General features: G+C 49.1%; 7 protein-coding genes across 7 annotated transcripts, besides 13 other annotated features; 3 read left to right on the top strand and 4 right to left on the bottom strand.

Annotated features, from left to right (window-relative positions):
- Positions 1-167: 167 nt before the first annotated feature.
- Positions 168-188: a microsatellite.
- Positions 189-2,155: 1,967 nt separating this feature from the next.
- On the top strand, positions 2,156-5,511 carry PVX_119325 (membrane skeletal protein, putative; the record flags this gene model as incomplete). Its single annotated transcript, XM_001613012.1, has 5 exons — positions 2,156-2,377; positions 2,576-2,725; positions 2,917-3,131; positions 3,342-4,291; positions 4,436-5,511. 5 exons carry the CDS (start codon positions 2,156-2,158, stop codon positions 5,509-5,511), a joined length of 2,613 nt encoding a protein of 870 aa, XP_001613062.1.
- Positions 5,270-5,292: a microsatellite.
- A 1,105-nt stretch (positions 5,512-6,616) lies between the features above and the next one.
- Positions 6,617-6,639: a microsatellite.
- A 21-nt stretch (positions 6,640-6,660) lies between these two features.
- On the top strand, positions 6,661-7,976 carry PVX_119320 (hypothetical protein, conserved). The gene is made up of 3 exons (XM_001613011.1): positions 6,661-6,881; positions 7,085-7,438; positions 7,601-7,976. The coding sequence occupies exons 1-3, from the start codon at positions 6,794-6,796 to the stop codon at positions 7,744-7,746; spliced, it is 588 nt and encodes a 195-aa protein (XP_001613061.1). The 5' UTR covers positions 6,661-6,793; the 3' UTR covers positions 7,747-7,976.
- A 165-nt stretch (positions 7,977-8,141) lies between these two features.
- PVX_119315 (hypothetical protein, conserved) lies at positions 8,142-10,076 on the bottom strand (the record flags this gene model as incomplete). Its single annotated transcript, XM_001613010.1, has 1 exon — positions 8,142-10,076. The coding sequence occupies one exon, from the start codon at positions 10,074-10,076 to the stop codon at positions 8,142-8,144; it is 1,935 nt and encodes a 644-aa protein (XP_001613060.1).
- Positions 9,661-9,715: a microsatellite.
- Positions 9,862-9,939: a microsatellite.
- A 1,378-nt stretch (positions 10,077-11,454) lies between the features above and the next one.
- On the top strand, positions 11,455-12,810 carry PVX_119310 (dihydrolipoamide acyltransferase, putative; the record flags this gene model as incomplete). The annotated part of the gene is made up of 1 exon (XM_001613009.1): positions 11,455-12,810. The coding sequence occupies one exon, from the start codon at positions 11,455-11,457 to the stop codon at positions 12,808-12,810; it is 1,356 nt and encodes a 451-aa protein (XP_001613059.1).
- Positions 12,761-12,783: a microsatellite.
- Positions 12,811-12,969: 159 nt separating the features above from the next.
- Positions 12,970-12,990: a microsatellite.
- Positions 12,991-13,053: 63 nt separating this feature from the next.
- PVX_119305 (thioredoxin-like redox-active protein, putative) lies at positions 13,054-14,213 on the bottom strand. The gene has a single exon (XM_001613008.1). It carries the CDS (start codon positions 13,866-13,868, stop codon positions 13,329-13,331), a length of 540 nt encoding a protein of 179 aa, XP_001613058.1. The 5' UTR covers positions 13,869-14,213; the 3' UTR covers positions 13,054-13,328.
- Positions 14,214-14,558: 345 nt separating this feature from the next.
- PVX_119300 (hypothetical protein, conserved) lies at positions 14,559-20,441 on the bottom strand (the record flags this gene model as incomplete). The annotated part of the gene is made up of 1 exon (XM_001613007.1): positions 14,559-20,441. One exon carries the CDS (start codon positions 20,439-20,441, stop codon positions 14,559-14,561), a length of 5,883 nt encoding a protein of 1,960 aa, XP_001613057.1.
- Positions 14,822-14,849: a microsatellite.
- Positions 15,448-15,487: a microsatellite.
- Positions 20,435-20,456: a microsatellite.
- A 618-nt stretch (positions 20,457-21,074) lies between these two features.
- Positions 21,075-21,107: a microsatellite.
- Positions 21,108-21,830: 723 nt separating this feature from the next.
- Positions 21,831-24,577, bottom strand: PVX_119295 (hypothetical protein, conserved; the record flags this gene model as incomplete). Its single annotated transcript, XM_001613006.1, has 8 exons — positions 21,831-21,872; positions 21,974-22,037; positions 22,184-22,264; positions 22,435-22,562; positions 22,685-22,800; positions 22,956-22,996; positions 23,085-23,158; positions 23,288-24,577. 8 exons carry the CDS (start codon positions 24,575-24,577, stop codon positions 21,831-21,833), a joined length of 1,836 nt encoding a protein of 611 aa, XP_001613056.1.
- Positions 24,099-24,175: a microsatellite.
- Positions 24,567-24,610: a microsatellite.
- Between the last annotated feature and the right edge of the window lie 786 nt (positions 24,611-25,396).

Raw genomic sequence — 25,396 nt, forward strand, 5'->3', positions numbered from 1 at the left:
AAAAGAAGAGGCACGCGGAGCATGCGTTTGCCTATACCAAGTGGTATTTTTTTTTGCGTCAGAAAAATCACTCGTAGGGTGTTGCACAGGTTGTTTTTCCCCCTTTTCAGCGGCAGTTCAAAGCAGTACTGTCCACCCCCTTCCTCGGAATGTATGCCTGTTCCTACGAACGGGTTATACCCACCCATATGCACAGCCCACTGAGGAGTGACAAACGTGTTGGCATTGTCCCACGTGGCGAAGCACACATCTTGGGCGCTCCCTCCGTCACCCCAATTTTGCTATTCTCATGGTGAGGCAGATATTTTCCCCCCCTCAGATGGAAGAACAATAAATGAACGTTTCTTTTTGTGAAGTGAGTTTATTTTTGCTAATCGTGCGTTTGTTCTACTCCCTTTTGGGGGTATTTAATGTGGAGCTTTTTTCTTCCCCCCATTTTGGCCACATGCTGGCCATGCAATTCGGTGCAGCCGTTTGAGCGGCACAATCTGAACCCCCATTTTGCATTAGATAAGGAAAAAAAAAAAGAGGAAGTTCGATGAGATAACAGGGAAGAAACCTGCCCTAAGGCGAATACCTTTTTGTAGCTCAAATGGGGGAGGTATAGCAGGTAATTTTTTTTTTTTGGGGGGGGGGGGGGTGGAGCAGAAGGAGATATAGAAAAGGCATCCACGGTGTACCCTTTTAGGAACAAATCACATCGGGGGGGTAAGCCAATTGTACGCTTCTCTAAATGGGCCAGGTTTTTCCCTGTGAAGGGGCTGGGGGTGGTTCAATAAGCTTATCTATTCACTACGACAAAAGGGAGCAGGGCTCCTCCTCAGCGAGGCATCTCCTCCGCTGCTATTCTCACTTTTAAGAGGAAAGACAGGTTACCCTGCGTGCTTCCTAGTCAGACAGAATTAGGAACACTTGGAGTTTACAAAGTGGCCGCAAAAAGAGGGGCGAAAAAATAAAATAAGAAAATAAGAAAAGGTTTTTACTCCTTCCCCCAAGTGATTAGCAGAAATTGCCCGCATTCGTCTGCACATGGGTGTGTATAAATGGTCCTTTTATGTGGCAATACTTCGAAGGAAGAGACTGTCAACTGGGTTTTTATTAAATATGCATGGGGATGTATTTGGATGATCAGGGGGTTGCTTATTTTGCTAGTGACTCCGAAAGTGTGTAAGGCCAACGTGAAGACGCACTTTTGTGCGCGCTTACATTGTACAACCCATAGGCACAACCGTTTTTCATTTGAATCACGACGGTTTATATTGTGTTGTGCCACGCTAGGCATGTCCCAAAAAAAAAAAAAAAAAAAAAAAAAAAAGTAGAAATAGCGGCCACCCAATAGTGCAAGTAACTCTTTTCCTCACCAAATAAATTGCCGTGAAGTGCCAAAGGGGGAAGCGTCAAATTCTAAATGTGGGTCCATTCCTCTGTTCAAAGTAGAATTAATCTTTCGTGTGTGGGGGGGATGCTGCCTAGTGGGGAATACGTTCCCCCTGTGGGTTAACATAGGCAGCACTGAAATTGGCTAAGAGGTGCTGTCCGCCCTGCAAGGAAGGGGAATTCTGTGGAAAAGGCACTGCACACATTGGGGTGAAGACTGTGCAACCTTTCCGGGGGTGGACGAACTAAGCAGGGGCAGAAATGTGCGCCCCTACAGCTGACGCTGCAGAGAGGTGTGCACTGCCTGCGCGTGGGGGGCCAGTGTTCACTTGTTTTTCATTCCGCAGTTTTGCATTGCAATTTTGCATTGTTCTTTTCATTTTGCTTTTTTCATTCCGCACTTTTGCATTGCTCTTTTGATTTTTCATTGTTTTTATTTTATTTTTTTCTACTCAAAAAGGAAGCCAACAGAATAGACCTAAGTTAGCTTGTCCCATCCCATGTTTTAGACCGAAGGGAAGATTAACCAGGCTCACAAAAAAAAAAAAAAAAAAAAAAAAAAAAGACAAACAAAAACACTTTTGCATAAGCACGTACATGCGCGTAGACACACACAACAACTGAAACTGAACTGTCTTTATTGCCACTGAACCGTCTTTGCTGCCGCTGAACCGTCTTTACTGCTTCTTAACCATCTTTGCTGCTGCTTAACCATCTTTGCTGTCCGTTGAACCACCGAATAGATCGCCACCCTTTTCCGGCCCCCTCTTTGAGGAAGATGTTCAACGCGTGCAAGGGCAACAGCAACTGCTGCCGGGAGGAAAGCGAGGACACGAAACAGTCCGTGCGCGAAGGACGGCACGAAGGAAGGCTCGAAGAAAGGCGCGACCGGTTCGACCAACAGCTGGGGAAGGAGAATGGGGACTTTAAGAAGATCATCGAGGGGGAGCCCGACCTGGCCAAAGCCGTCGAAATTAGCCAGAGCACGGAGAGGGAATACGTAAGGTTCTAGGGGCCCCGCGCGTTGGCCTTCCCCCACGTGGAGTTTCGTGGGCCTTTCTAAGCGCTTTATTGTGTACCATTTTATGCGCCTTACCATGCACCATTTTATGCGCTTTATTTGTGTACCATTTGTTTCACCATCTTTTGCCCCCTTTTTGCCCCTTTTTGCACCTTTTTTGCCCCCCCCCCCCCGCAGGTTGCCATAACTGCCTACCAGCCAGTGGACATCGTGACGAGGACAGTCGAGGTGCCCTTCGTGCGCACCATAGAAACGACGGTGCCGAAAATCACGTACGAGAGCAAGATTAGGGAGGTCCCCAAGTACTACTCGAAAATCGTGGAAAAGGTGGGTTCTTAACTCGGACGGTGTGGCCGCGCGGGTGGCAGCGCGGTAGCTTCGTCGCTTCGTCGCTTCGTCACTTCGTCACTTCGTCGTTTCGTCGCTTCTACGCTTCTACGCTTCTCCACATGCCGCTCCTCCACATGCCGCTCCTCCACATGCCGCTCCCCCCCATGCCGCTCCGCTGCATACCGCAGGTCGTGGAAGTGCCGGAGGTCAAATTCGTAGACAAAATCGTGGACGTGCCGCGCATCCAGTACTGCTTCAAGTACGTGCCCAAGGTGGAGGTGAAGGAGAACATCATTCAGAGGCCAGTTTTCCAGAAGAAAATCGTCGAGAAAATCGTGGAGGTCCCCAAGGTGAAGGAGATGCGCAGGTTCCAGGAGGTCGAGACGGTGGAATACGTCATCAAGTAAGGGGGGTGGAGAGGCGGACAGGTGCACAGGATAGGACAGCATTATACCCTTGTCTTTCCGCTGCGTTTGTGTGCTGCCCTATCCCGCTTCCTTTTTTATTACCCCTCGATGGGTGCACCAATTGGAGCGCCCACATGCGCGCCGCTCTCACCGCGGTTAGCCATGCCGCCCGCCCATTTTTCCAACCCGGCCTATGCCCCGCTCAGGTACGTGCCGAAGGGATTCACCGAGGGTAGAAAGAAGTCAGACGACGAGGGTGAGGATGGGAAAGACAAGAAGGAAGAAGACGCAGATGGAGAAAGGGACCCAGGCGAAGGAAAGGAAACCAGCGAGGAGCAGCAAGATGTTAGCAACTCCAGATTTTACGAAGAGAAAAATTATTCTGAAGGAGCCAAGCTGGTTAGGAATGCACAGATGGAGATGAGCCAGTCCCAATTATGGGAGCAGACGATGTCCGTCGGCCAGGATAGGATGTTCCCATACGTTTTTAGTAGGCCAATGCAAGGACAGGCGGGGGTACACGAAGAGGTATATGCGGAGGCACATGCAGAGGCACGTGTAGACATGGGGATGGGGGCTCCCTGGGGAAGTGCCGCAGTTGGGGGAGAAGCATACGAAGGAGGAGCAGTCCACCCCACGTTTGGCTTGCGAAACGAGATGTCCCTAATGCAGCTGAAGGAGAAGAATGGCTCGATGTTACCAACGCCACGGATAGAGCAGGTGTTTAAGCCCAAAATTGTGAAAAACGTAGAGGTGCAGAAACATGTGCCCATTTCGGTGGACGTACCTGTTCCCTATATGGTCCCCAAGCCTGTCGTTGTTAATGTAGAAGTGCCTGTTTTGAAATTCAGAGACACATTTGTGCCTGTACCGGTCAGGCGAAAAATCATCCCCAAAATTAAGTGGATTTCTGACGTTTACCAAGTCGACTGCATTAAAGAGAAGCCGTATTTGAAGATCCAAGACGTGATTAGGCCAATTCCTTGTGACGTCCAGATTAAATACAGGAAGTACATGGAGAAGGCTTGTGCTGTGAACCCTAACGAGTTGCCGCAGGACGACGTGCACGCCATGTGGATGCGCGTCAACGCGCACCTCGCCGAGCAGAAGAAGCGGGAGTACGGCGACCTGTACCCGTACTACCGAGGTGGGCACGGTTGGAGAAGGAGCAGCCATCAGCAGTGTTTGGCAGCTACCAGCAGTGTTTCGCAGCTATGAGCAGAGCTTCGCAGCTTGCAGTGTAGCACTCCCCCCTTCATGTGCCCCCCCATTTTCACACCCACCCCACACGCAGGCGAAGGAGAAGAAGAAGGCGGCAGCAGCAGCTCTGGAAAGGACGAGCCAGACGGAAGCGAGGGCACGCAATCTTCGGAAGAGGGAAGGGCGCACGAGGGAGAAATCAGAGAAGGCGCTTTGGAAGAGGAGGGGGAAGTCTCGGGGGGGTCGAGCAAGCAGGGGGGAGTGGAAGAAGACAAGGAGGAGCGCACCGAGGGGGGAGAACCCATCGGCAGTGAACGTAGCGGGGTGAATGAACGAAGTGGAGCGAATGAACGAAGCGGGGCGATGGAAGGAAGCGAGTCGGCCACCTCCAATGGGGAAATCACACAAAGTGGGGAGGTCGCTCAACAAGGGTCCATCATAGAAGTCCTGAGGAGAGAGTACGACGAAGGTGGTGAGGCCAAAGCGGAGGAGTGGAGACAAGCCGAAGGGATAGAAAAGGTAAACGCAGAGCAGAATATCTTTTACGCCTATGAAGGGTCGGAGCAGATGCAGACAGAGGGAAGAGGTTACAGTGTTTGTTGCAAAAATGCAAATGATCGTGTTGGTGGTACTTTGGAAAAGGAGGAGAGAGACCATTTCGAATGCGTCGATGAATTCATGAAGGAGATGAAGAAGCAAGACCATTTGGAAGAAGGAGCCGTGGCTTCTCTGTACCCTTCTCACCCTCTAGCCATGACCTTCTTGCAGAACAAGTGGATCCAGACGGACACACTGAGGACGCATGAGCTTTACCATGACGACTTCGTCCGGGCAAGCATCAATGCCAATTATAATTTGATGAATAGGAACCCAGTGCTATCGGAGGTTATGAGAAATGAGGATTTTATAAAAACCGCCAACCCTATCATCTCTCCTTTTTTCCCGAGGAACATACAGAATATAGAAAATGCCTACAATAGGGTAATCGCGCAGAATATCCAGGAGGAGAATATGAGGTGCCAGGGGGGTGCTAATAGGTATGAGCAGAAGGTGCATGCTTCTTCAGGGGGCACCGATGTGAGGATGTACGAGAAAGGGGCAACTGCAGGTGTTGGAACCGCTGGACAGGCGTGCGATTCAGGGGGGAAATGCTGCAGCTACTTTTGCAAACACTGAGGGGGGGGAGCGGTGGTAGGAGCGGTGACACCATGGAGTACCAGTTTGAACGCCGCTCATAACCTTAGGCAGCCAACCGCGAGGCCATCCTCGAAACTGCCTTGTTTCCACCCAAGGGGCGCACCCCGTTTGCGATAAGACCAATTTGGTACTACCCATTAAGGAGGTGAGAAGGTGCTTCCCTTACCCCCGCTAAGCCTCTGTATTTGTTTCTCTTTTTATTTTTGGCCCCTTTTTTTTTTTCTTTTCCCACTCTACATGGTGAGAAGTGTCCCAGTTGGGGCGGAGTCCCCCAGAGGGGCCTTTCACTTACACCGGGAGAACATGTCGATCCGTTTGCATATGTCCTAGTGTGCGTATGAACGTGTGGGCGGGGGTTATAATCGTGTAGATTTACCCATATGAATTGGCCACTATGCGGGTTGCTCACTCCGCCACCTCGCAACGCACGTTCGTTTGTCTCACCATCGCCACGCTACGTATGAGCGGTTATTTCGCTTCTTTTTATGTTTTCACTTTTCTACGTTTTTGTGTTTCTCTCCAAGTGGAGCGCCTCCACATATATTTTTAAATCCTGATGGGGAAAGGCTCTCCAGCGAGCGCCCCATAAACAGGTGTGTAACTTGGCTGCACCTACGAGGAGGTACATCACCTCGTGTGAGCACACCAGGGAGAGGCCCTTTTACATTCTCTCCATGGTGCATTGTAACAATTTTGCGGCGTCTTCTCTGCCGTTTGGTTTCTTCCCCATTTTGACATCCCCATAAGGAAAACTTCGAGCATTTTTTTTTTGCAAGCATGGTGAGGGAATGGAAGTGCACCCATTTGTAGGGTTCACCTCTTAGCGTTAAAGGGGGTAGACCTCCAAACGGAGGGACCCCGCGGATGGATGATTAAGGAGCCCCTCACTTGTCAAAGGTTGCATCTTCAAGTGGGAGGTACACTGCAGAGTGCAAGAAGGAACAATTTTTTTTTTCTCTCTCATTGTGTTGGGAATTATTTTTTTCATACGCTTCCAATGTACGTACACCCGATGAGGGTAACTTTTAAAGGCTTCTCTTTTGAGTTGTGCCCTTAGGGTAGAGGGATGGGATGCCCTAATCTGCATCGTAAAGGAGTGTCTATATAAATGCTAACACGTGGGTGGACGTGCTAGTAGGTTACATAACGAAGCGTATCATTTTTATGTCTGCCCAAGAGTTCTCTCTCCCCTCTGACATCTGTTCACCTCCCTCAAAACTAAGAAGTAAATCCGCCCACTTTGATAACTACCAATTTTAAAATGTTTCCCCTCAAGTCTTCCACCTTCCTACTTCTCCTCTTCCTCTGTGTCGAATGGACCCGCGCGAAGATCGAGTTGATACTATCCGGTGTGCATAAACGGGGGAGAAAAAAAAAAAAAAAAAAAAAATAGCGACTTCACTCTGAGAGAGAAAACGACACTCGTTTAGTGTCATGTGGCTGAGTGAGAAGAATGAGTTTTCCCAGGGGCGCTTGCGAAAGTAGCCACATTGTAGTAACTCTCCATTAGCGGCATCGTTCCTATTACCTCTTTTTTTTTCCCCCCTTTTAGATCTCGGCGCAGACAAGTGCAACTCCGAACAGGTGAAAGCCCTGGATGATAAGTTCTACGGGGCAGCTTGTGGGGGGGAAAATGTGCTGCCCTCCGTCGAGTGGTTTCAAAGGAACAGCGAAACGAAGTCCTACGCGGTGACCGTCACTAGCATGGTTAGCTCCAGGGTGGTGACGCACTTCTTGGCATGGAACATACCCTCACATGTTAATTTGATTAATCACTCCACGAGCTTCGACGAGCTGGAGGCAACCGTCGGGTTGAATTCGCTTGGCGAGGCCAAGTACGCGGGGCCGTGTGCCTCGGCCATGGCAGAAGAGAGCAGCTGTTTGTTGTTTACGCTCTACGCGCTAAGTAAGTTCGCCCGGTTGGTCAGGGGTGTAGAGTAATCTCCCAGGCATATAGCGTGCTTGCGAGGCATCCGCTTTACCCTTCGCTACATCGCTGGGTGTGTGCCACATCACATCGCATCACACCACATCGCATCACTCCTCACCTCACTTCACCCCACCGCAGAATCGGACCACATAGAGCTGTCTGAAGACGCGGACTATTTCGAGCTGATGGCCTACCTCAAAAGCATGAGTCGAGAGGAGAAGGGGCTCCTCGACCGGCTGTCCTTGTACGCCATGACCATCCCGAAGCGGAGGGTTTCAAGTTGAATGGTAGCGGGTGGTTCGTCGCCTCCATTTGGCTAAGCCCCGTTCGAGGGGAGGTCCCATTTTCGCATAAGTGCACACAGCATCCCTCTACACTTTGCTGCTTTCGAAGCGTGACAGGAGCTGCGAACCGTTTTGTTTTCCCTACATGAGGTGCCAGAAAAGGGCAAAGATGACCCTTCTGCGAGGATTTAAAAAGGAAAATCCCAGTAGGGTTTACTCCCTGTGCATGTGGGTGTCTTCTCCTCCTTTTGCGATCTCTTTTGCAGTGAGGAGCGAAGTTTTTCCTGTTTGGTTGGCGGCACATAGGTGAAGGCCGTATGGAAAGGGAACATTTGAGTCGCGGCGATGTGGTTAATTTAGACGGATGCGCCCCTCTGCTGCTGCCGCCGCCGCTTCTACCGCTGCTTCCCAGCACAGGGGCCAAAGGCGCTCTCCATAAAGTCGCAGACGTTTTTAAAAAACACGTCCACCGTCTTGGTCAGCTCCTCCACCTCGCGAACAACTTTGACATCCAAATTGGAGGTCAGAAAATGAGCCAAATTTACACTCTCCGTTTTTTTCTGTAAAATGTCTAAATTTTTTTCCAGCTGTCCTTGGTGGTACTCGAAGAGGTACCTCTTATTTTGGTCATCCCACGTGGCAAAGTAGGCGAAGGCGTAGGACCACTTGAGGATCTTTCTGCACCGGATGGTTTGTATGATGGAGTTTTGGAAGTGATATATGCGATGCGTTGGCTCGATGCTGTTCGATGCGCAAAAGTGGGAAAGGAAAAGGAGCTGCGTTTTGATGGAGAATTCTTCTCCGTGCTGGTGGGCGTCGAATCTGGTTTTGAAGTGGCTGAATTTGTGCAGCGCTTCGTGCGCGCTTTTGCGGTGCTGCGGTGTGAGGGGGCGCGCCTCGTTGGGGGTGTCGCCCGGCAGGTTAGGGGTGTCGCCCGGCAGGTTAGGGGTGTCGCCCGGCAAGTTAGGGGTGTCTCCCAGCACGTCGTTTGGGGTATCACTTTTTGAGTCACCTTGTGCTTCAGCTGGTGATTCAGCTGGTGATTCAGCTGGCCCCCCTTTCACCTCCCCCCTCCGCGAGACGTACTGATTGCAGCGGTAGAAGCCCCCCTTGTGGTGCGCCCAGGGCTGCAGGCACATCCAGCAGAAGCTGAACCCGCAGACGCACTTCACATTCATGCAGCCAGACGTTTTCTCAATCGACTTGGCACAGCTGGGGCACTGCTTCGTGTTGGAGCGAATCCATTTGATGTTGTGTTCCCCCTTGGTGAGCAGCTCCTTCCATTCTTTAATAACAGCGCAGGTAACAGGTCTGTGGAATTCCTCCGAGCAGTTGAAGCAAAAGTTGTGTCCGCATCTACAAATGATTCCGTTGTCTGGTAGCATGACAGATTCTATAACGTAGGGGCACTTATCATAGGGGCATTTTTTTAAGCTTGGGTTTTTCTTTATGAATATATTTACCATGATATGTTGGTACTGTGCAAGGAGGTTACTGTCTGGGGTGGAGATGCTTTTCCAGTCTTCCCTCATGATGAGTTCTTGGCATGTCGGTTCCATGCACTTTTTATTAATTACGTCTTCGTCAAAGTCGTTGTCTATGGCTGTTTGGAGGTACCCTTTCCAGCATTCCTTCGAGTAGCGATGGCCGCATTTGAGTGCGTGTGTGTCTTCTACGTCGTACTGGTTGAGCAAAATTGGGCACGTAAATTTGGCGTCTTTCTCCATCTCAATCGTTTGTTTTTCAGAGGGGGGTTCCTTGGTTGGTTTGCCTACGTCCGTGGGGGGCACTACCACTGGAGGAGCGTCTTCACCACTCGCATCTTCCGCACAGAGGTCTTCCTCCATGAGGTCTCCCTCCCTGAGGTGAGACATGTGTGCCTTCGCGAGCACTTCCCTTGGGTTCCTCATCCATGCTTCTATCAAATCATTCGAGTTAAAGTGGTAGGAATTTAAAAAACGGTATGCATGGTCAGGGTGAAGGTTGGTGAGGCTCACAACGTCCGCCACAACTTCTTTCATTTTTTCTTCAACTTGTTCTAAGGTGTATACTTCATAAATGTTAGTGTCTCTAAATTTTGCCATTTTTCTTTGGAAGTACGCCAGGTAGATTTTCATTCCTTCCTCGAGGGATTCGTCCGTCGCTTTTTCTCTGCTCGGTTCGCAGTGAGCTCCTGCTTGTTTAGTGGTATCCTTCGCGGTGTCCTTCACGCCCTCCTTCACGCTCTCCTTCACGACCTTCTTGACGACCTTCATTTTTCTGTCGCTGCCCAGTTGTATCGTCACGTCTACGGCTCCGCCAGCCGAGCCGTGCTCCTTCGGGATGTTCATTTTTGGAGAGAGAGCAAAGGCGTACGGAGAAGGGAGGGTGGCCACCTGGAGAGCTGGGTTCACCTCTTCCTAGGAGACGAACAAGAGGCGCATACTTTGCTTCACCATGTTGTGCTTACACGTTGAAACTTTTTTAATAACTTTATTCCTCTACAGTTTGGCTGCCCATTGGAGGAGCGCTCAGGTGTGTACCCCACTTCGTGGGAGGGTCCCCCTGCGAAGCGGCCTCTGGCGAGCAGCCCTGTGGTCTTTTAGAAATCACTTCCACTGAATGCACATTACACACGCAGGTTATCAGCCGTAAAGCGTGTAAACCGGTGGGGAGATCCACCCGATGGGGGTGAAACGATCGTTCTTTTTGAGGTGGCACTGCTATACAGCTCTTTCGGCAAAGGGAGTGGTAAGGTTGCTTAATCTGCTCTGCTTCGTCGTCATGGCGCACCGCGGATTGAAGCGGGACCGGCGAGGGGCCTGTGCCTTTGCGGGAAAGTAGTGGCGGCCGTAGTGGCAGTAGTAGTTGCGGTAGTAGTGGCGGTCGAAGTGGCGGTCGCAGTGGCGGTCGCAGGTGGGGACCAAAATAGGCAAGAAGGGAAACGAAAGAGTAGGCGAACCGAGAAGGGAAGGGCCTTTCATCGTGGCAAACGCGGGGTAGTTACGCACCGCTGCTGCGTCAATTTTGGCACCGCAAAGGGGGGTACCCACTGGAATTTTATTTTGTTGGCCCCAGTGCTTTTCCTATGGATGGTCTGCATTTTGGAGTGCCTCCAGGGGAGGGGGCAACGCGGCACACAAGAAGGCGCGCAAAATGACCCCGCGCGAGGGAAGGAAAAAAGGGAACCCCCGCAATTTTTCCGAAACGACGCCTGAATTTCCTAGCCTTTTTTTTTTTTTTTTAAATTAAAACTGAAAGGAAACTGTACATAATAGAGGTGTAACTGTTTTCCCATTTTTACGATAAAAATAGAGAAGGAAAAAAAAAAAAAAAAAAAAAAAAAAAAAACATCCTCGAGTGAGCCCTATCTTTTTTGGGTGTTCCTTTTCTGCTCTTTCAAAAGGATCCAGAGGGTCAGCCCCCCCACTTACGCAACACCGGTGTATGCACATGAGTATAGTGTATTCGTGGAAAGGTACATTCGTCGAGAGGCTCGAGTGACGAACTGGCCGCCTCCGGACTGCGCATCGGTCAACGGCAAAATAGGGAAGTGCAAGTCGCGACCAGGCGATTTTCCACCTGCAAAAGTGGCTCAACAGGTTGCCTCGAGAGGGGTGTCCCCGGCCAGAACAATTCCCCTCGTTAACCACGTCTCTTTGTAGCTCAGAGCTGCATAGCACACCGCGAAAATTCACCGCTTCACTGCTTCACCGCTGCCCTCCCACGATGATGCACAGGGCGAAGAGCCTCCTCAGCCGAGTGCCTCCCATGAGCAGGCACCCCCTGAGTCGCCACATCAACACCAGTAGCGTGAAACTTAAGATAGTAAAATGCAAGCTGTTTGACATCGGAGAGGGAATTTCGGAGGTGGAAATAACGCAGTGGAACAAAAACGAAGGAGACAACGTGAGCGAAATGGAGACGCTCCTAACAGTCCAGAGCGACAAGGCGGCGGTGGATATAACGAGCAAGTACAGCGGGGTGCTGGTGAAGAGGTATGCTGAGGAGAAGGACGTGATTAAAATTGGCTCGTACTTTTGCGAAATCGACACGGAGGATGAGGTGGGTGAGGCGGCGGAGGAGGTGGTCGCGAATGAGGTCGCGGATGAGGCGGACGGGAGGGTAGACCCAGGGGGGCCACTCTCACCAGCCAAAGTCACACAGCAGGGGAGCAAAGCCCCCACTGTGAAGGCCTCCCCCGGGGTTAAGAAAAAGGCCCAAGAGTACAAGCTTGACGTAGACGCGATAGGAAGTTACTTCTCGAAAGAGGCCATAACGATGTTGGATGTAGAGCTCTACCATCAGAAGGTAAAAAGCGGAGAAATCTCAAACGCAGGAAGTGACTTCAACGGAGAGGTCTTGGAGGAAGTGCCCCTGAAGGGAATCAAACTAGCCATGTGTAAGTGTATGAATGACTCGCTGAGTATCCCCCTGTTTCACTTAAACGAAAAGTACAATGTGCAAAATTTGCTAAGTGCCAGAAATGTAATAAAGAAGAGCGTCCTGCAGAAGGACAACGTCAACGTGACGTTAACGAGTGTGCTCATTAAGCTCATCTCCACTGTGTTGAAGGACTTCCCATTGCTAAACTCCAAATTTGATTCTCAAAAAAATGCTTATACTATTTTTAAGAGCCATAACGTGTGTGTGGCCATGGACACCCCGAATGGTTTGCTCGTGCCGAATATAAAACAGGTGGAGTCAAAAAACGTGGTTGAAATTCAGAAGGAGCTGACGTCCCTACGTGATAAAGCTTTGCAGATGAAGCTGAGCAAAAGTGATATCTCAGGGGGGACCATCACAGTTAGCAATTTCGGGGTCATAGGGGGCACCTTTGCCACTCCAATTGTGTTTGAAAACCAGGCGTGCATAATTGGCCTTTCCAAAATTCAGAAGCAGCTGTTATTAAAAAATGAGAAGAAAGAGCTGACTGCATTATCTGACATCCTCGTCGCGGATGTGATGAACTTGACGTTTGGCGCGGACCACAGGTTCGTCGACGGGGCCACGCTGGCCCAGTTTTCGAAGAAGCTGAAGGAGGTCGTGGAGGGGGTCACCTCTCTCGACCCGTACGCGGCGTAGTGGAGCGAGCAGCGGTGTGGGAAGCGGTGTGCTAAGCGGTGTGCAAAGCGATGTGCGAAGCGGTTTAGCCGGGGCAGCGTTACGGGGGCGCCCGCCGTTGAGGACTCCCCCCTTTGGGACTTCTTCCCCCCGGGGAAGCGTCCACATTTGCTGTGCACCCTACTACGCAGCGCTACTTCCCTGTGACCGACGGGGCGCCCGCATTCCCCGCCTCACTTCGCAAGAATCGCTTGGCGTGGTCTCTCACCCCAGGGGGGACAACCTCCCTTGCATTCGTTTCCCCCACTATGGGGCGCTCCATGCGCAGCCGCGTTTTCCACAACTATGTGTGAGGGCCGGCGTCCAAAATTTTAAACACAAATTTTTCAAAAAAAAAGGCAAAAAAAATGGCAAAAGATGGGGCAGAAAATGGGGCAAAAAATAGGCCAACTTTACAGTCGCGCACAAGTTGTGCCCTGGTGGGGGATATGCCCTCCCGTCATCTCCTCCCCCACCTCGTTCCAGCAGCTTCCACCCAACTATGCGCAAAATAAGTCGAAAAATCGGTTGCCAAACTTAAACTGGTTCGGGTGAATTGTGTAATTTTTCACCAACGACTTGAAGTTCGCCACGTAGGCATCCGTCTTGATGAGCTGCACGGCATCCTTGACGAGCACATTGTTGTTGGGGGCTATGATCATAAAGGATGGCAAATTTTGAACATTAAATTTTTTGCAAACGTAGAGATAGTTATCAAAAGGAAGGCTGTAAAAGTCGGTCCCTTTTAGGAAAGCTATATAATCATTATATGTCTTGTCAAAAGGGATGTATATAATTTCTATAAAGGGGAAATTCTTTTTAAAAAAATTTATTTTTTGGATGAAAGTTACGCAATACCTGCACCAGGATGCTCCAAAAAATAGCCCCAGATATTTATTATCAAAGTAAGACGCATCGATTTTTTTCATTTCATTATTTTGGAATTGATACAAATGGGGGATGTAATTTTTGGCTACATTTTGTTGGCCCCCATTTAGCTCTTCGTTTGGTGTAACGGGGCGATCCACTTGGCATTTCATTTTGTTGGGGAGGTATTGGTAGGGGTGTGGTGTGTGCGTCACCCTCACTGGTGCTATACTCAAGTTTGGACTCCTCGGGAAAAGGCGGGGGAGCAGCTTCCACTTCGCTTGGGTTACACTGCGAGGAGGAGCAAAACAAAGGTCACGCTTCTCCCGTTGTGAGCTGCTCGGTCAGGAAGGGGCTTTCACGTAATTTACTCTGTTAAGCGGTACACTAGGGGCAGTTTTTTCGCTTCTTCTGCTTTGGTGTTCCCTCTTGAGATGAAAGTTGGCAAATTGTTGCGAAGTGTTTTCCACGCGTTTGCTGAGGCGGCCGTGGGGGTGAACGAAGGGGCATTCTTCCACAAAAATGCGGCCAATTTCAGCGTGCATACGAAATGGGTTACGAAAAAAAAAAAAAAAAAAAGGCGCCCCCTATATATATACATATATATATATATATGCACATATGTACCCTCCGTTTTGCCAAATGGATGCACAACGGTGGCGCCTTAGCGAGGAAAAAAGGAGCAAAGTTAAAAAAAAAAATTTGCAAAATGGCTCCTTCAACGGGTGTGCGACTGCCCAGGTTGTTCCCCCGTTAGAAAGTGACACATGTATGTGTGCGCGTGGGCATAAAGTTTTTTTTTCTTTTTCTTCTTTTTCACCTACGTGGGGGAATTCAGTCATATCCGCGCGGTAGGGAGAACCCTACTGCGGGATGAATTTGCTCTTGTACGCGTTTTGGTCGACGGAGTTCACGTCGATGCCGCTTATGTCGATGCTGTTCACGTCGATGCCGCTGACGTTGATGCTGGCCGCGTTGATGCTGGTCGCGTTTATGCCTGCCGCGTTGATGCCGGCCGCGTTGACGCTGGGCAGGTTCTCACTGTGATGCGCGCCGTACTTCTTCAGCTTGCTGTAGGTGGCGCTGCCGGTGGGGGGGGTGCCCATTTTGCCGTCGTAGCCGTTTTCGTCCTGCTCGTAGGGGTTAACTGCGTAGGGGGGGTTCTGACTGCCGAGGTGGTAGGGGGCGAACCTGTTTTCGCTGAGCATGTGTTCCTTGTTTAGGTGCGTCTGCGGGTACTTGTTCCTGCGGTGTGTCACTGGGATGTGGACGTCTGCATAGTGCACGCTGTGGTCGTTCGCGCCTCGGCTGTAGTCCGCCTGGTCGCCTCCGTGAGTTGTGCCTCTTGAGGGGTGGGCATATCGCTGGCGGGGGTGCGCCTCGTAGTTGGTCGAGTAGGCCGCGGCGTAGGTGGGGTGGTCATAGGGGGCGGCGGAATGGGCTGCAGGATGGGCTGCAGGATGGGCTGCAGGATGGCCTACAGGATGATCTACAGTATGTCCCGCTGAGTGGCCGTACTCCTGGTTGTAAGCCAGTCGGTTCGGGGTGGACGGGGGGCTTCCGCTCGAGGGGCTTCCACCTGCCGGTCCGCCGACTCGCCCCCCGAGATGTCTCCCGCGCTGGGCGAGGTTACCCCGTTCGAAGGAACCCGCGTGTGGGGAAACACCTTCTCCGGTGCGATATTCAGCTGGAGCGAAGTTCACTGCCGCGTCTACTGCCGCGTCTACTGCCGCGTCTACTTCCGCGTCTGCTTCCCCTTCCGCCCCCTCGTTGGGCTCCCCAACCACGTGGGCGCCGCTCATCTGGTACTTATTCGTGTAATAAAAATTGTAATCCAGTTTGACTAGAAAGTTATGCGCATAGTCATCGATGTTGTTGCTGACGTAGTCCGTGAGGTGTAGGAAGAAATTTTTGAAGTGCTTGTCGTAGTGCTTGATGGTGTTGTGGATCATGGAGATGTAGGCCTGGTCGCTGAGGAGTTCCTGAATGAACTTCCTGTGGTAGTTGTTTTTTTTCTTTTTGGTCTTCTCGGTTCCGCTCGGGTGTTCGTCCGGGTTGGAGTGGCCGGCGTGGCGGTCATGCGTCCCCTGGTTGGAGTGGACGGCGTGGCTGCCCCCACCGCGGTCGCACTTGCCACCTTCGCGAGCGGAGACCCGCTCGAGCTGCTCATTTTTGTTAAAGTTAAATTTCAAAATGTGTCTGGTGAAAATGTGCGATATTGACATCAATTTTAAAATGGAGTGAATAATATTTTGGTTCATTATGAATGAGTATCTGAGGATGTTATTGAGGTAGGCGTTATGGATGTGTATGATGTCATCGAAAATGAGAGTCTCCTTTAGCTTGCCATTCATGTGAGCATACTCCGATTTGATCACGTCGTTCTGTAGGTGGTAGGTGTAGCACTTTAGGAAGTGAGCCATGCATTCCCTCGTGTGTATGCACATCATCAAGTTATTTTTGCATTCCTCGTTGAGGAAGATGTTCTTCACGAACATGTGGTTGAGCCAGACCTCCGTGAGCTTGTGCTCAATATATTTGCAGTAATTTAAAATTCTGAAAATGAGAGTATACTTAAAAATGGTTACGTTGTTAAATATTAAGTTATATGGAAAGAGGTTGTGGTAGGAGAGGACCAGCCCTTTGTAAATTTCTACGTTTGTGTTGGTTTGCATATTATTATGTATATTATTGAGCACGTTGTTTTTTAGGTTGGCTAGTATTTTTTTTTTTTCTCCCAGGAGGTGCTGCTGTTCGAGAGTGGATCCATTTTGGGTCCTTCTTCCTAAAGAGGCATAATTTTTTTTTTTCCTTTTTTGCATTTTTTTTTTGGTTTTTTTTTTTGTCTTTCTACTTTTTTGTTCCTTCATGGTGAGGGGTGTTCCCCCTGTTTGTTGTTCCCCATCTGAGGGGCTCTCCGTTTCGCTGTCCAAGTCGGTGTCGTCCTCCGATTGGGTGGGGGCCCCTCTGATGGAATTCCCACCTTGGAGGTTCCCCTCCTGGTAGTAGACACCACTTTGCTCTCCCCTCTGCTGCCACTGAAGTGGCGTCCTTCCGCCGTCGTCTTGGCCACTCTCTAGGGCATCCCCCTGTTGCTCCCTACCAACGCGAACTTGGCTACTATTGAGGTAGAAATTTCTCAAGTCAATAATCAGGTTAACATTATCGATGATGCTGAGGATGTCCGAAACGTCGACGTTGTAGTCGTGGCGGTACTTCAGGTGGTATAGAACAGAGGACCTCAAGGAAATGTCAAAAAAGTTCTTGAGCTTATTCAAGACGTTGCTGTTCTTTTTGCTATTGTAGAGCTTTTCCAGATGTTCATGTGCTAGGATGTAAAAATATTTTAAGTAGTCACTAATTTGAAGGAAGAAGAAAAAATAATGATGCTTTATCTTTTCCTTGATGTCAATTTTTTTTATGTACAGCTCGAACATTTTTTTGGAAGCAAATAGGTGTTGGTTGTGGATGAGGTGCTCATACGTCTTGTTGTTTCCGTCGTATGTTAGGAGGCACGTTTTGTTGTTGCGGAGGGGGGGCGGTAGCCCTCCATACAGATCGTTTTCTTCTTCCTGGAATGGATTGTTTGCCTCCATTTGGTGTGCTTCATCTTCGGGGGAGTCGCCCTCCCCCCCGTGGATGGCCCCTTTATACGGTGCATACATCGATGGGGAGTCTACCCCCTCTGTGTAGAGGCGATGTCCACGCCTGCTCTGCAGAGTCAACAGTTTGGAGCACGCGGAAAGGACGTCTATATACTTCCCGGTGATGAAAATATGGTAGGAGACACTCCTCAAAAACGTGGGAACCTTACTGTTCAGGATGACGTATTTGGCTCCCCAATAATTGGTAGACATGTCAATATACTTTTTGTAAATGTATTTAAATATATTGGTGCAGTAAAATTTGTTGGTCTGTTTATAATACGGGGTGATGTTCCTATTCTCGTGGATGAAGAACTCTCTATGCGTGTCTTTGACCTTCCCGTAGTAGATGTAATTTTTTATAAAGTCAAACAGAGGGGTGGTAATATTCTTTAGCAAATAGATAAGCACAGTTCTGTTGATGCTATCCGAGTGTAGGTACTCCTGCAACTTGTAAATCAAATCGATTAGGTACCTCGAATTGTTCATCTTTTTCTTGCTAATAATTTTGTTAATGATTTTGTTAAGCAGCTTCCCCACCTGGAGGAGGGGAAGCACAATGATTTTTATTTTGTAAAGAGAGATGTCCTCCGCCTTGTCAATATTAATGTTAAAAAAGAGGTTAAAGTCTTGGACATTTTTTCTAAACAAATTGTTGATGCTGAAGAAAATTTTTTTTTCCTCTGGATCTGTGCATGTAGATAGCGCATTTGCGTCAAAGAGACACATGGGTTGGTCGTTCAATCGGGTTTGGGTTTCTCCCCCAGGGATTTGTTCCCACGTTTTGTTTCCCCTTGGGGGGTAGTAGCCTCCTCCCCCCCCTGTGCCGTCCTTCATATATATTTTGGAAAAATTATAAACGTTCCTAACATTTTCTTCAATTTTGTTAACATGGTTTAGGATGTGCATGCTGATGTTGTAGAGGCAGCAGCAGAACATGTCGAAGGTGGAGTTGCAGGACTGTCCCCTTTTGTTAATTTCGATAAAGCGCTGAATGCGCCGTAGGCAAATCCCCAGCTTTAATATTTCCCTCGTGATTTCCAAGTGGCTGCTGTTGCTTTCTCGGTCGCTGAGCACAAGCGGGTGAAACACCAGCTTGTACTTGGGCATCAGGTACACCAAGTCGTCGTCCAGCTCGCCGAGGAGCTGCTTCTCCTCCGCGGTCAGGCTGGCCTTGGCTCTGGCCTGCTCCGTCGACGCGGTGGAGGCGCGGGAGGAGGCGGACGCGGGGGACGCGGAGCACGAGGAGGGCGCGGAGGAATCCCCACCACCATCGCCACTTCCACTGTGACCGCTTCCCCCGTCGCTGTCCGAGAGGGAGTACACCGAGCTGGAGTCCCCCCGCGCGTCCGGCCCCAACTCGGGGCGCGCCCTGCTCCTCTGCAGCAGGCCGCACACGTAGGAGTAGTACGTCTGGTGGTCATACTTGTACTGCTCCTTAATGTAAATCAAATTCCCGTAGCTGTTGTTGAGCACATACAGAATGTCGATGATGAGGAGGCACTCCTTAATGTAGAGGCTGTAGCTGAGGTAGTTTTCCGCGATCTTTTTCGTTATATAGTTATTGAAATAGAGAAGGTCTTCGTGGCTGATTCCTTGCGGGGGGCTCTGCGAGTCGGGTGCGGGTGCCCTGATCTGTTCGCCTTGACCGCTAGACTTTGTTAAAAAGATCTGACTCTCCCTGGTGAGGTTGTAATTATAGATGAGCATGTAGGCGCTGGTGTCATTAATTTTGTTGTAACTCGTGAGGCACACGTTGTGGAAGGCGAAGGTGATGTTGATGTCTGTGGCCGTTCCGAAGAGGTGGCTGAGGCTCATTTTTTTGATGAGCACAAGGCTGTAGCACTTGGATTCGTAATTCTCCAGGGCATTGCCGTAGGGGGGTTCCCTCTTCTCCGGACTGGCTTCCCCCCCTGTGTGGGAGTTACCCGTGTGGGGAGTGCCCTTATGGGTGCTGCCCTTATGCCCGCTACCCTTATGGGAAGTACCCTTATGGAGGCTTTCTGCTGGGACCTTTTGGACGCCCAATATCTCCTTCGTCTTACTATTAACCAGCAGGAAGTAATCATTTATGTACACCTTCGTGTAGCAGTTAACCACTCTGCTGCGCATGTTCATGACGTCGTAGAGAACGTCGTTTATATCTGCCAGGTCGTTTTGGGCCAAGCGGCTGAGGTACTCATTCACCAGGATGCTTTTCTTGATGATTATCCACGAGTTGTAGGTGTCCAGATTGAGGAAGAGTGTTTTTTTAAACTTCATTTTCCTAAATATGACATCTTTGCAGTTGACGTACCTTTCGTTTTGGATGTAAAGATTTTTCTCTTTCTCTATGTGATCATTGGAGACGCTCAGAAAGTGGAGGTTCGAATTGATGTGCGTGAAGACATGTTCGTAGTTATTGTCCGAGTCGTCGTCGTCCGAGAAGATGATATTTTTTTTATTTTTTATTTTGCCCGCTTTGCTAGTTAATGCGGATATCCCCCCTTGGGCCGCTTTTCCCCTCTTTTTCTTCTTTTTACTATCATACGTCTCGCCGAAATTCATGTTGCTCGTTTCGAATATGGTGCTGTTGTACATCGGGTTGGCGTCGAACGGCTGGTTGGGGGTGGAGCCCATTAGACTGCCGTAGTTGTCCCCTTTCCCATCATGTAAGGCGTTTTTTTTTTTCCTTATTTTTTTCCTCATCTTTTTTCTCTTTTTTTTCCTCTTCTGCACATTAACATGTTCATACTTTTTATTGTTATATATGATGTATATAACGTCATTGTGGCATATGCTGGAGTTGCCCGAATTGACATTTTCGCTGTTTATAATTAGGAAGACGCTTCTGTTTTGTTGGTACCGGTAGGGGTAGGTAAACTCGAGGGATGTTTCTTTGGCCGAACTACTGGCCTTCTTTTCCTCCCGAATTCTGATGTTTTCATTTCCATATATTTTTTCATATTTGGAAGTCTCCCGGTTGGTCTTCTTCCTGATGTTCAGGTAGCACTTGGAGTAGCTGTTGAAGAGGCACAGGCAGTTGCGGAACTTGGCCTTGGCGATGTGGATGCGGTTGTTGTTTTCGCTCTCCACCTTTCTCCGTATGTTTTGCGGCTCCATGTTGGGGGGCGTAGCGGTTGGGGCGTAGCGGCTGGGCCGTCTCGTCCTACCCTTCAAGGAGCGTGCGCGTTTGGAGGGGGCCTCCTTTGGCGCTAATACGTTGCAGCGTTTCGGGTGATTTGCGAAAAGTTTCCACGTGTGATCGATTTGTCGATCTGGGGGTGGGAGATCCAGGGACTTCTCCGCGCGAGGGGAATGAAGCGCTGTGTTGCTCCCGTGGGGGGAAGAAGCAAATGGGGGGGGAATAAAGGGGACACAAAAAGGTACACAAAAAGGGGCATAAGAAGGGGCATAAGAAGGCGCATAAGAAGGCGCATAAGAAGGCGCATAAGAAGGCGCATAAGAAGGCGCATAAGAAGGCGCATAAAACGCGCTAACGCTGCAGTGAAACCCTTCGCAGGAACGACCGCATGAGGGGGGAAACCTCCGCAAAGAGTTCGCGGAAATACGGGCGAAGATTCGCGAGGGGCACTTGGACTCTTTACCCTAATTTTTTTTTTTTTTTTCCAACTTTGCGAAAAGGGGCCGTATTCCCGCACACAAAGAGTGCAAAGAAAAAAAAAAAAAAAAAAAAAAAAAAAATTGCAGTAATTGCAGTAGCTGCACAAAATTGTATACACATGCAAAATACCCACGCAGGGGCACACACAAATGCGTTATGCTTCTGTTCTTCCTCTAAGAGAGCACACATTTAGTAGCTACGCAAGGGGAGCGTTGCGGGGGAGGAAGTTTGAAGAAGTCACCTCGTGAGGCAGCACAGAGGAGGGTTGTCTTTTCGGTGCATTTGTCACTCCCTCCGTGTGTGTTTTTACCCCTTAGGGGTGTTCCCTAATTGGGTACCTCTCCCCTTTTTCGGAGAAAAAAAAAAAGAGATTTTTTGCAACGGTGATGGTGAGATGTTACTGTTGGGTTGGCACAGCACAAGCGGGAGGGGGAAGAAAAAAAAAAGAAGAAAAAAAGGGGACTCAACTGTTTATGCTTCTTCTCACGGCACCTCATATAGGGGCACAGAAAAATACGCGTTTCACACAGTAGAATTATAATTAAAATTAAAAACAAAAACAGTTATTTAGCGAAGGAGTACTAAAAAAAAAAAAAAAAAGGGGAGTAGTGCAGGGAAGAAACTCTGAAGGTGGCATTCCTGCCAAAGCGGTGTTCGTAATGTACGCAGAAAAGGAAAGAAAAAAAATTACTACTTTGGAGCTTTTGCCATTCGTCCATTTTCCCCCCTTTGCTGATACCACATGGGGTTGTAAAAGGGGTAAAACAATGTGTTAAACAGATACGCGCTTAAAAAAAAAATTGTAAAAAAAAAAAAGAGTCATCAAAAAACAGCGGGTAAGAACAATGGGTGGGCAGGAACTATGCCGCGTGCAGCACTATCTTCTCCTATATTCTGTCCGAGATAAGCGTGTAGTAAATATCGTCAGTCTGCAAAGGGGGGAAGTGCGCAAGGGAATGCGTGTTGGTATATTTACACATATATATACACATTTTTATACGTATTCATGTGGGGGAGAAAAAAAGGTTACTGCTTTTTTGCCGTGTCTTAGGTAGGGCTCGTCGTAATTTAGGGACCAAAAGGAGTACACGTTTCTGCGCAGGTGGGGGGGAAAATAAAAAGGGTAATAAAAGAGCACATAAAAAGAAGCACCCTTTACGCATCACATATTGGCAACTCAAAATGGGACAATGAGCAAAAACGTGGGCTATTTTTTCCCCCCCCTTTTGCTATATCTAACCTGAACGCTTTCTTAAGGCTTAAATTTTGGAAGTCCCAGCACCTCAACTCTGTGTTGTACTTATCCGTTATGTGGCTCGGCCTGCAAAAAAGTTGCCAAAAAAAAAAAAAGGAAACAATGGACAGTGGCCAAATGGAATATAAAAAAGAGAAAAAAAAAGAGTCGTAAGGGTGGAGGTAGACCCGTTCCCACAGCCACACGTTAAGTGTTCCTGTGTGCATATGTAGATGGCAAATTATTTTTTTTCCCACTTTTTAAAGTGCTCGTAAAAGGTGATGTTCGTTAGAATGGTCCTCGTGTTGCGCGCGAACAAATATGTTATGAAGGCGAACAGGGTGATGTTGATGAAGTTGCACAGGATTACAAGCAGGGCGAAGGCCTGTGGGGGGGGGGAAATGTGTGGGCGCCAAGCGGTTGGAAGGAAAAGAAGGGGAAATGGCCCAATGGGCGGTAAGCAGGATGCGCGGGCCAAGCTGACTGCACAGCAGGATATCCCCTTACGTAGTCCACCGTCTTGTGAAACAAACTGAAGTACAAGAAAACGTAGTAGTAGTTGTAGAGCAGCAGGGCGAAAATGGAAAATATGAAGAGGTAGAAGGCGCGCTGGTTTTTTATCCCTGCGAGGGGGGGGTGAAAGGGGGCGAGGAAAAGGGGGCGAATTGTTTGTGGAGAGGCAACTTGAGGAGAAGTAATTTGTGGAGGAGCATTTTTCGGAGGGGCATTTTTCGGAGAGGCAATTTTCTGCGCAAGTCCACGGGGGGAGGCGGCGTACCGATGCAGTTGTCAACCCATACGCAGTGGTGGTCTTGGTGTCTGCCAGGGGGGGGGAAGCGCTAACGCGGTGAAGTGCCAACGCGGTGAAGCTGCTCATGGACGCCGAAGCGGGGCGCCCCAAACTTACACGATGCAGTGGAAGCACTCCGCGCAGTGGTGCACCCTCGGGGGCTTGACGATGTTGCACGTGACGCAGACGTTCTGCGAGGGGGGAAGCGGTATGGGGGTAGCGGTTAGCGGTGACAGAGGGGAGTGACCCCCAAGTTCTCCACAGCTACACCATCATGCCTATAGCGCATGGCTACACCGCCGCGGCTGCGCGGCACCCACCCGGGGATTCCTATTGTAGAGTATGGCATTCCTGTAGTCGGCGTCGAGGGAGTTGACTCGCTCCTGGGAAACCTGCGCATAGAGAGGCATCTTCTGGCCCTCCAGGTGGGCGACGAGTTGGTCGTACTTAGCGTGATCGTCCTTATTCATTTTCTGTGGATGCATAAGCGACGAAGAGATGCTTTTGTTAAGTTTGTATAGCTCCATCTCGAGGCCGTTCAGCTGATACTCGGCCTTTTTTTTGAAGGAGCCATCGTAGGTGTAGGCAAAGGGGGTGTTTCTTTTCCCGTGCCTTTTGGTTAGAGTTTCATTTTGCTTGTAAAACCCGGGGCTTTTAAAATAAAGAAGGCACCAAAGGAACTGCTGGAAGAGCCAAATAGCTAGCCAGGTGATGGACAAAGCATGGTACTTCCTAAAAGCCCAAAAGGATCTAGAAATGTTCGCAAAGACAATTAAATTTAAGATGGCGAAGAACCAAAAGTAAAAGGCGTATACAGTTTTGCAAATTTTAATCCCTTTGCAGAGTTTATCTTGTAGCATCCACTTGTTTAGCAAAATGAAAACCAAAAAGTATCTGTTCCTTAGGCACAGTTGGAGCACATTGGTATTGTCATTTTGTAGGGACGTCTGATGAACCAAAGGTAGGGACCCATAATCACAGAGGAGTCTCAGGATGTCCACATCACAGTGTTTGACGGCGATATGCAGAATGGTGTTCCCATAAAAGTCTCGATGGTTAATATTAACACCTTTACTGAGTAGCCACTGCAATGTACTTATGTTGTTTCTTTTTACACTTAGGAAGAGGGCAGTCTGCCCATGTTCATTTTGTTCCTCCAGACTAGCTCCGTTCAGGTAGAGTAGCTCTAAGATGTGTAAAGCTTCCAAAATTTTACCCTCATTAAATTCGCTAATGGCTGTTAGGAAGGGACTCATTTTTCTCCTATTTTTATGAAATAAAATGGATGGGCCAAAGTGCTTGATTAGGAGGAGCACAATTTCGTAGTGGCTATTCTTTATTGCGTAGTAAATGGCTGTATCGTTGTTAACTAGGTCTTCCTTGTCTATATCTACAGCCAGATTGATTAACCTTTTGATTAGCTCCGTGAAGCCACAGTAGCACGCCCAGTGTAAGATGTTAATTTCGTTCAACATTTCGACGTCATTGCGAAGGATGTAGGGCTGGATGATTATTTGGAGCCTTATGAAGTCCTGTTGCTTGGCGCACTTTATTATTTCCTGCTGCTTTTCCAGGATTTCCCTGTCTACGTGTTCGTCGTCGCGGTGCATTTTGGGCTAACGAGTGGGGGGTGTGCCCATAAATGAACTCATAAATGCATACATATGGGCAGCGTGTACCCATAAATGAACTCTTAAATGCATACATATGGGGAGCGTGTACCCATAAATGCACTCATAAATGCATACATATGGGGAGCATGTACTCATAAATGCACTCATAATGGCAAACCCCGCGGGGCATACTTTCATGGCACTCTTCCAAACGGGCATGTGTCCACCCCACCCTCATTCAGCACGCGCCGAAACGTTGTGAAACCACGCGGGTATTCTTCTCAAGGTGGGACTTTTGCACTTGATGTGCTGAGTGGCGCATACGCAAGAGCACAGTTTTGTAATTTTTCCCATTCCCTTTCGTAGCTTGGTTTTTTTTTTTTTTTTTTTTTTTTATTCTCCACTGGAGTGCGCTTTGTTCCTCCACTTGAGGGAATTTTTTTTTTTTTTTTTTTTTTATCATCTCATCGTATCTTACTCCCTTTTTTTGGCCTCTCTTGCGAAAAAGTCTTAGGGGCCGGGGAGGGTGTGTGTGCTGAGTGTGCACTGGGGCGTGCACAAAGGCACGCCATGGGGGAAGCGGAACAGGTCGCACGCACATTTGGCCAAGCGGTCTTTTCTCGCCCGCAAAAATGTTCGAATGGCCCCCTTCGCGCAGAACAAAATTGGACATCCGGGGGGTTAAAAGGGAGGAAAATAGAGGAAAGGAAAGGAAAGTCATAACAGAGTGTGGAGGGAGTGAGCGCACGTACATATGAAGGTACATACGTGCGACAAAATTATGCTGGTCCTACCGCTTAACAAATGTTACGCCTT

Source organism: Plasmodium vivax, chromosome 8 (assembly GCF_000002415.2).
Source record: "Plasmodium vivax chromosome 8, whole genome shotgun sequence".
In the NCBI taxonomy this organism is placed as follows: domain Eukaryota; phylum Apicomplexa; class Aconoidasida; order Haemosporida; family Plasmodiidae; genus Plasmodium; species Plasmodium vivax.

Coding starts and splice junctions, on each gene's coding strand:
- PVX_119320 (XM_001613011.1), top strand. CDS start 6,794: ATGTTTCCCCTCAAGTCTTCCACCTTCCTACTTCTCCTCTTCCTCTGT. Junction 6,882..7,084: donor GATCGAGTTGATACTATCCG/GTGTGCATAAAC, acceptor CCCCCCTTTTAG/ATCTCGGCGCAGACAAGTGC. Junction 7,439..7,600: donor GTTTACGCTCTACGCGCTAA/GTAAGTTCGCCC, acceptor ACCCCACCGCAG/AATCGGACCACATAGAGCTG.
- PVX_119305 (XM_001613008.1), bottom strand. CDS start 13,868: ATGAAATGCCAAGTGGATCGCCCCGTTACACCAAACGAAGAGCTAAAT.